The sequence below is a fragment of the Lolium rigidum genome, chromosome 1 (genome assembly GCF_022539505.1).
Source record: "Lolium rigidum isolate FL_2022 chromosome 1, APGP_CSIRO_Lrig_0.1, whole genome shotgun sequence".
In the NCBI taxonomy this organism is placed as follows: domain Eukaryota; kingdom Viridiplantae; phylum Streptophyta; class Magnoliopsida; order Poales; family Poaceae; genus Lolium; species Lolium rigidum.
Window position 1 is genome coordinate 296,638,610 of NC_061508.1, and position 8,729 is coordinate 296,647,338.

Sequence of the window (8,729 nt, forward strand, 5' to 3'; positions counted from 1 at the left end):
TCAGCTGTCTACAGCGACTGCCACGTAATACATTAGATGACGTGTAATAGAAATAACGGAAAAACCATCGAGTCCGTCGCTAAAGTTACAGACGGTCTAGTCCCGTGAAAACCGCGGCCTACAGAGTACAGACGCCCTCCTTCCCGTTGTATCGAGAGGGCCATCTCATGTCGTGGGATCGTGGAGCTTTTTCCTCGGCAAAGTCGTGGCTGATTTGGGGGGTTACAGTTAGCCTAAAAGACACCCGACTGTAGAAGCTGTTTTCGCTGATGTCTAAAGCTGATGTGGAGATACAATACAGACACCATGAGTCTCAACTGTTGTACATGCTCTAACCTGCAAACAGCAAGTCCCTCCGCAACTGGACCTCTCTCACCCACCTTCCATTCCCCATCCAACGGCCCACGGCAAGCTGAACAAAACTGAACAGATCGTGCACTGATTCTAGCTTTAGACTTGCAGTTTCACCATTAATCTCCCCTCTCCCATCTTCGGTTGACCGGTTCTAACTTCTAACCTATGGCCGGCGGCGAGGGCGGCGGCGGACGCGCAGAGGACGGCGGGAGTGCCAGCTGGCTGCCCATCTTCGACCGGCTGGAGGCGATGGTGAGCAGGAGCCAGGCGGAGGCCGAGGCGCTCGTCGCCGACCGCGCGCGCCTGGTGGCAGCCAACAGGATGCAGCGCGAGTCCTGGGAGGCGGCGCGGAGGCTTCAGCGTAGCGTTGAGGAACTTCAGGTGGCGGCGCAGGAGAAGGACGCCGAGATGGACAGGCTGCGAGCGGAAGCCGCCAATGCCAAGAAGAAGCTGCAGGTGATTCGCTCGCGTCCCAGCTCCTTCAGATCTTCTCTGAGTCTCTTCTCTTCCTGATCCAAGCTACTGTTCTTGTGGAAGGAAAGGCGGATGCGCGCATGAAGATGAGGTGGGAAGCGGCTTACGTAGAGCTGCTTCTCGGGGCTAACCAGAAGCTCGCGGGTTAGGAGCTCTCGTTTCTTGGGCTAACTCTTCTGTTCATATGAGGAAATTTCAGATTAGTGCTATGTGGTCTGAATGGCAAGTTTTCTTTTTTGGATATTTCATACTGTTAACTAGCTCGAACTGAACAACACTTCTCTTTTTCTTTATTTTGTTAGATGTAGATAATTAACATCTAACATCTATGAATTTATGTTGCTGCTGATGATCATCGCGTTCTTCATTGAATTTAGAACTCAGAGATAGTGACTTGGATGATTCCAGTACTTGTGCAGAAACCCCAAACCCTAAGGTACTTAATTACCAAAAGCTTAAGCTGGGTAGCTTAGAACATGCAGTCCAGGTTGTGCATCTCATTGATTTACAGAATTGTTGTTTTGCATAGCTGAATGAAGTTGAAATCTGCGCAAAGCTTAGAGGAAACAGTCGTTATGATGTACACATTACAAGCAATATAAGTGTGGAGCTAAGAAAACTAAAGCAGGCCTATGAGACTCTGAGCTCAATAAAGGACATGGAAAATTCTGCATTACTCTTAGAAAAGGATTCTATGCGTAGCCAGTTGAATATAATGCAGCAGGACTATGCCGCACTCCTAAAGAACAAGAAAGCGGAGGCAGCACAAGCTACAGAAGCAGCACTAAAGCTTCAGCAGAGTGTAGATGAGCTTAAGGTGTTGGCCCAAAAGAAGGATGATGAGATTGGCAAATTGCAAGAAGAAGCTGTTGGTGCCAAAAAGCAGCTAATGAAAATGCAGTCCTTGGTCAAGGAGAAAGATGATGAAATCCAAAGACTCAAAGGTTGGCATCCTCAGTATATTCAAATGTCCAACAAGGATATCAATGGGACACATAAAAAGTTGAGGTCCGATGATCCATGTGTAAGAGGCAAATCAAAAACCAATGTAGGAAACTATGGGCAAGATGAAACTAGTCAGAAGCGCAGGCGTGTCTCTTCCCTATCAAATGTACAAAAGCCTCTAGGGAGCCCCAAGAGAAAGAGAGCTGCTTGTAGTGCCCAAGTTGCCAACCGTAAAAGCCACACTGAAAGCAGGTAAATACACTACTATTGTTGTAAAGTTGCTATTATAATGGTTTGTAGGAACTTTATTTGACTGTAGTCGTCTACAAAAGTTTAGACGTTTGCTAGATACTATCTGTCAAATAAGTGGTGTCAGAACACCTTGTCCAAGCTGATATATCTAATTACATGCAGCACAAGGTGGCATCTAACGTCACACACACTCCTTGAATACATACAACATGAAACAACTTAAGTTCGTGGAAACATTGCACCTTTTTATGATGTGCATTTGGCTTTTGCAAATTTGCAGTTTTATTCTTTCGCCTTTGGTGATGAATGATCGGCGCATACTCAGGCAGACGCCTTGTTTCCAGCCATTCTTCCTTCCTCCATAGATGTTCTTGCTCTTTGCAAGCTGAATTGCTCCAAGAAGTTATTCCTGTAACAGCGGAGTCGATCATATGAGTTATCGAAAAGGTCAAAAGATAGTTGCCGAAAAAGAGCGAGGTGAAAAGATAGCCATGCTTCTCTAGCAATTACAGAAAGTACTGGTTCTAATTGACACAAAATCATTTGCCAAATTCAGTATAAGTGGGTGTGAATTGTATTTGGATTCTTTCATTTCAACCTGCATTGAACTGAAATTCGGGAAGATCATTCCACTTTGGCCAAGAGCAGGAACATATGTAAGTAAAAAAATTGCTATCCTAAGTGGCAATATGAACATTCTTTCGAACTGGACTGTTAAAGCCAATCCCAAGAAAGACCATATCAACTACTCTCCAGGAGAAGGTAGAGAGAACACATCATTGTGAATAGATAATCTGATCTTTGTGGGCTTGTATGTTTCCTCAATCCTGATAGATCATATCAGTAGAGAAGATGATTATATTACCCTCTTACAGAAAGTAAGCCAACAGGCAGCAGAAAGTGTTTTCTTGATATTGTGGAAACAAAAACAGAACAGAATTTAGAACTCCTTCTCTTTCTGGGTTGCTTGTTCTAGGTTTCTTATGCAATCAGCTAGTAGACTTGTTACATTCCGCAAATAAAAGCTGTTGCCAATCAGATCAAATGTCATTGTATTTCTGAATCTTTACGGCGTTCCCTGTTTAACCCCGTTGTTTTTGAAGAGCGGTCAAGTGTTGGTACTCCTATCGCATGGCTCCACAGCCGCTGCGCTCAAGGAATCTGAAGATTGCCAACGGCCGTCGTTCAACGATCGGCACTGGTCACTGGGGTAATTACGTCAGGCTCGTTAACGACAGCCTGGTAGACCAACCTGACAAGCACAAGATGTTTGTCCAGTTCCTGTGCAATTTTGAGAACTGGAGGTTGGTGATACGTGAGCAGTAACATTTACAACAATCTACCAGTTCATTCAGTTTTGAGTTGAGATGTGTTAAAGTTGAATTCTGATAATTTTGCAGAATTTGTCAAGTGGCTAGAACCATGGAGGTCGTGTTAGATGGACAGCCCAAGCTGATCCATCAGTTTAACAGGTTCTTGCCTAACAATTGTCAGATGGAGGTTGATGATGATGATGAGGAGAAACAGCAGCCCGAGGAGGAGCAGCCGGTCTGATCATCTTTGGTCATTTATAACTGCTGCTTGTTAGGAACAACTGATCTGATTATTAATTCCTGCCGGCTGTTTCTGTTCTGCGTTGGTCTTGTGTGTTTTGCAGCGCCCGCAAGGAGCACCGCAACCTCGTGGCCAACTCCCATCAGCGTCACCATCAGCATCAGTGGCAGAGTCAGCGTCAGAGTCGGAGTTAGCGTCAGCCGCGGCGGGCCTGGTCAAGCTCAAGGAGGCAGAACAGCAGCCAAAGCGGGAGCGGGTTTAGTGGTATTTGCTGACTGATAATTCATGCCTGTAACTAGGAACAGCTCATATGATGATCACTGCGGCTTCTTGTAAATTGATACTTATGTCATGTCTCTGGTCTGGTCAGATGTAAATTGATACTTATGGTCATGTTGCTGAATGATTTACCAGTGTTTGAAGTTGGATCAACATCTGATACATGTGGCATGCACGGAATCTATCGGCCCAACGAGTCATTAATGATACTAGCAAAACTTAATCTTGGGCCAGTTTCTGCTGACTTGGAAGCCGGTGTCACGCTTCATGATGATCTTAAGTTCGAACTGCACGTTTAGCAAGGATGCGATTGAACTCCTTGCCGCATGTATGTTCTTGGTTGCAATGAACTGGTCCTTATTTCAACCGCACTACCTGATCTAACCTGCATAAGAGAAACATTTTTGTTGTTAAAAACTTTATCATTTCTTCATAACCAAAGCGATCAAATAACGACAAGCGTCCCCACTCTAATAAACGTTCTAAACCTGTGATCAATACAGTGAAACCAATTTCCAAAGATGTTGGCTACACTACGTGGATGATACAAGTCAGAAGCTACTTGGATGACTGACCATATAGATATTGCAAATTGGCACTGGAAAAATAAGTGTTTGAAAAAATAAATGTTTGATTGTCTCATCATGATGACAGAAAACACACTTTGTATTCTCATGCCAATTCCTCTTAGAGAGATTATTCTTGGTAAGGATCACACCTCGGCGAAGATAACAACCAAATATTTTAATCTTTAAATGTATCTTCTCATCTTCCAGATTTTCTTATTATTATCAACTGGTAGTGGCGATTGGATCAAAGCTTTGTACATAGAATCAACCGAGAAAATACCATTCTCATGGAGATTCCATCAAAATTCATCCTTCCCTTGTGTTAGCTGAACAGCAGACAAACACTGAAGCAAAGCATTCCAAGAAACATTTCTCACCCGAATTACGTCAGTCACACTCCACCCCTCTCGTCCCAACCGCCCCTCCTTGAGAGTCGAGAAAAGAGATCCCGGCTCGCTCCTCTCTCATCTCCGACGGCGTTGCTGGCCGGCGTGGAGGAGGATGCGCAGCGCGGGTGTACATAGTAGTGGTAGGACTAAGATTAGGTTTTCCCTTGTGGAGTCTAGCGTCATGCTGAGTCTGTGCTCGCCATGGGGATTTCCGAGTGTCGCCTGGGGCGTTGGCCTCGTCCTCCTCCGGCTGATGATGCTCCGGTGGTCGGAGCTCGAGGTGGCCGGGGGATGTGCGGCTATAGCTCTTCAAATAAAGCTCGTTCTTCCTCTAGATCTGGAGGGGGTTTGGATCCTCTTTCTTCTTTTTCGGAGCTCCATGGTAGAGAAAGAGAAGGAGATGAAGAGGAGATCGACACTACTCCCTGGAGTGCATCATCGGCGGCGTCTCGTTGGCCTTGGGCCGCACAGCCGTCAATTCCTATAGCCCAAGGGCGGCTGGTACAAGCTATGTCGCCGGTCTGCCGACGTCATCCCTACTCAACCCTGGCCGGCTGCGTTAACGTGTTCGTTAATGACTCGTAATTAATTACACAATTAATGTCCTGAACAACAAAAAGATAAGCTCAGCTCGGCGAGATTCCCGCAACTCGCTGCGCGTCGGGACGTGCGTGACGAGGCGAGGCGAGGCGGGCGCGAGGGCACTCTCTCTTCTCACTCACTTACTAGGACTAGAACAACCTACCTTATATACCACTCCAACTCTCTCCCAACTAGCAATATGGGACTAAACTATAGTCCCAACCTTGCCATTCCCACATGGGCCAAGAGAAGTTCAGAATTTGTATTGGGACATACTAAGGCCCAAGGCCAAATTCCAGCAAAAAAAGCATGCTAAAGATGAAAGGTCGAGTCAACTGTCTACTCCATTGCCAAGTGCATCGGAGCTTGAACAAAATACACCACTTCACACGTCAAGAGAGAGTGAAGACTTCGAAAATCTTCAAAAGTCTTGAAAACCCTGAGACCTTCCTCACTTGGGTTGCTGGTTGCTGAAGACAAGGAGTCGGCTATCAAGTGGCTCCAGCGCGAGCTGCAAGAACTGTGACTTGAGGTAACATTTCTGTTCTGCAAATCCCTTTTCAAGTCTAGTCACTGAAATACCTATCAAACTATTGAGGTTACCAAACTGTTCTATCAAGTTATAGCTGGTATCTTGGTAGAGTAACATGAAGTAGATGTTATTTTTTAAACTGTTGAAGTTAATCATTTACAGTATGGGAGCCTTTGTTCTCCAGTTTGGTAACCTGATAGAGTAGGTGTTATTTTTTCCATTTCCTTTTTTTTTTTTGAGACCTGGAACTGGAAGCACATAGATTTTCGATAAGGGGTGCTTTATTACTCAATTTTTTTTGAAGCAATACACTCAGCCTCTGCATAACTAGAATGCACACAGCCGTTCAAAGAAACAAAAGTTTAACCAAAAAAATAAAACATGTGATTGACATAGGCTAATCCTCATTTGCTTCAATTCGTCTATTATGTTGCCACCCATGTTGGGAAATAAACTCCTTCGCCGTGTTCTCCAAACATGTAGACACCTCCGTAAAGAGGTCGCGGTCCTCCAAGCGTTGGAGTGGCGGCCATGAACGGAAGCACATAGATGATGCCTAGCTCTGTTAAGTTATAATGTACCATCTTATTTTAGAAATGTTGATTAAGCTTCTGTACACTCTTGATATGTCCATATTCCATAGAAACCTGAAGCAGGAGGACGTCTAAACCTGTGACGCGCGGCAGTTTAATTAAGTCCTTCTTTCATGAGCTTCCTGGGTAGGTCTTTGTCAGTACTGTCCACTAGAACAGCAAGAAGTGTATTAGTTTAAGGCATCTGCGTGCTTTTCTCACATAAGTTCTCCCGGCCAGAAGCTGAACAATAACATCCATAAAGCAATGGTTTTCAGTTTTTATTGTCAGGTTGGATTGGACACTACGTTCCTTTTCTTTTTTGCTTGTGGTACATGGATCGTCTGATCTGAAGTGCATCAAGGTCAGGATCGGTTGCTTCTTGTATAGTTTCCTGATGGTGGTCGACTAGTATTTGTTGGAAACACAATGTTGAGTTCATTTGCTGGTTGATATTAACAAGTGTTGTTGAGTTCATTTGTTTAAGTACATGGCTTATATATTTGGACACTGATGGTGCCGGCTTATCTAGCCATATATGAATCTGAACTCAAGTGTTGTATGCATTGAACTTAGTATTTAAGGATGTGCTTAGTTAAATTATAAAGATGCTCCCTAGTTGCAGTTACTATACATTTGAACTACCTGTAAGCGATGTATCAGTACTAAATTTTACCTCTGCGTGTATTTCTAGCTGGAGGTCCTCTGGCGGAGGCGGTGTGCTTTCCGGCATTCGGCGGCGAGCCTGCCATGATTTCTAATGTTCTGTCAAACTTTATGACAATGAGTTTATTGCGGTGGTTGCTCATCTGTTAGGTCGAGCATTTATTTACATGTGTGTTCTTGACTTCTTGTTCGAAAAAATTGCATGACAACAAGTTTATGATAAAGACAAAGTTTTTAATTTACTGAGTGTTCATTATCACATCCTGGGATGCAAACATTGTGTTTTTATTATCTGGTCTCAATCCTCTCACGTCCCCTCCCATCCCAAAAACAAAGTAATGGGGGAGGGTGTGGGCAAATGAGGGGAAATTAGGGGGAAATATGGATTGGGTGAAAAGGGGGGGGGGGGGGTTTCACCCTATCCCCTCTCATCCCTAAATCCCTAGGGGGTGGAAATACTAGTAGTAAATAAGGCTAGAACGGGAGATCAAGGAGCCTGGACCTTATCCCCTTTCCCGCTAAGAAGGGAGATTTTCTGAAAACCACCGTTCGATCCACTTCGCCTTCGACGATTCGCCGGTTCCCTTGCCCTTCGGCGCCGCTCCGGCGGCGAGAGGGTGGGGGAACCACTGATCTAATCGTGTACAAAGAGTAGGGTTGAGTAGGTCTCCAGCCGGCGGTGTTGAGGAGTGCCGGCACGGCCGGAGTGGAGTTTTGAGGCGGAGATCGTCTTCTCTGGTTGTGAGGTTCCCTGGAGCTTCGTTGCGGATCGACCGCCTTCCCCGCGCCGGTAGGTCTGCAGAGCTGCTGTGCGTGGTCTTCCCTTGCCGGTTTCCGAGGAGCAGCGGTTCCGGCTGTGTGATGAAGCTGAACAAGTTGTTGGTGTTGAGCAAGGCGACAACATCCAGCGGGGTAGGGTGGAGGCTCTTCGAGTTCGAGGTCCGACGACTTCCCATCCGTACAGGGACTGCTCCTGATGCAAGGCTTGTGGGGAGTAGCAGTGGCGGCGCGCCATCGGCACAGCCTCGTCGTCTTCAATGGCGTCGGGATCCAGAAGGGCCTTTGTGTTATACTGTTATCTTTGTTTCTGGATCTTTCTGTAAGAACCTTGCTTTAATATAGGATAGAAAGATGGTACTCCGCGTGCAATGTTTTATCTAAATCTTTTCTAAAGGAAAAAAAGTGATGTTATTACTCCCATGTTCTGTACCCAAGCACGTACTAAAAAAAGGAGAAAACTACCTTTCAGGCTTTCACAGAAGAGTAAAGTATGTTTTAAACCGATCTAAAAAAAAAGAGTATGTTTTAAACCTTGACTTTATAGAGGTGGTCTAACACTAGTAGAAAACCTCTCATCCATCTAAGCCTTTAGTACCGGTTCCCTTACGAACCGGTACTAAAGGGGGCATTAATACCGGTTCCGTGCGTGGGACATCAATACCGGTTCGTTATGGACCTTTAATACCGGTTCGTAACGAGGAACCGGTATTAAAGGGTTTGGGCCCGATTTCCGGGCGGTGGTGGGGCCAGGGTTGCACCTTTAGTACCGGTTCGTGTAAGG

The 8,729-nt window shown here is 45.4% G+C and overlaps 1 protein-coding gene across 1 annotated transcript; it reads left to right on the plus strand.

Moving 5' to 3' along the window:
• The first annotated feature begins 750 nt into the window (after nt 1-750).
• LOC124683969 lies at nt 751-4,084 on the plus strand. The gene is made up of 7 exons (XM_047218384.1): nt 751-810; nt 897-972; nt 1,206-1,264; nt 1,358-2,025; nt 3,129-3,329; nt 3,426-3,573; nt 3,683-4,084. Exons 1-7 carry the CDS (start codon nt 763-765, stop codon nt 3,839-3,841), a joined length of 1,359 nt encoding a protein of 452 aa, XP_047074340.1. The 5' UTR covers nt 751-762; the 3' UTR covers nt 3,842-4,084.
• Nucleotides 4,085-8,729: the final 4,645 nt, after the last annotated feature.

Excerpts from the sequence above, each read along its gene's own strand:
- LOC124683969 (XM_047218384.1), top strand. The coding sequence starts at position 763 with ATGGACAGGCTGCGAGCGGAAGCCGCCAATGCCAAGAAGAAGCTGCAG. Across the intron at positions 973-1,205 it reads GGCTAACCAGAAGCTCGCGG|AACTCAGAGATAGTGACTTG; the intron begins GTTAGGAGCTCT and ends CATTGAATTTAG. Across the intron at positions 1,265-1,357 it reads CAGAAACCCCAAACCCTAAG|CTGAATGAAGTTGAAATCTG; the intron begins GTACTTAATTAC and ends TGTTTTGCATAG.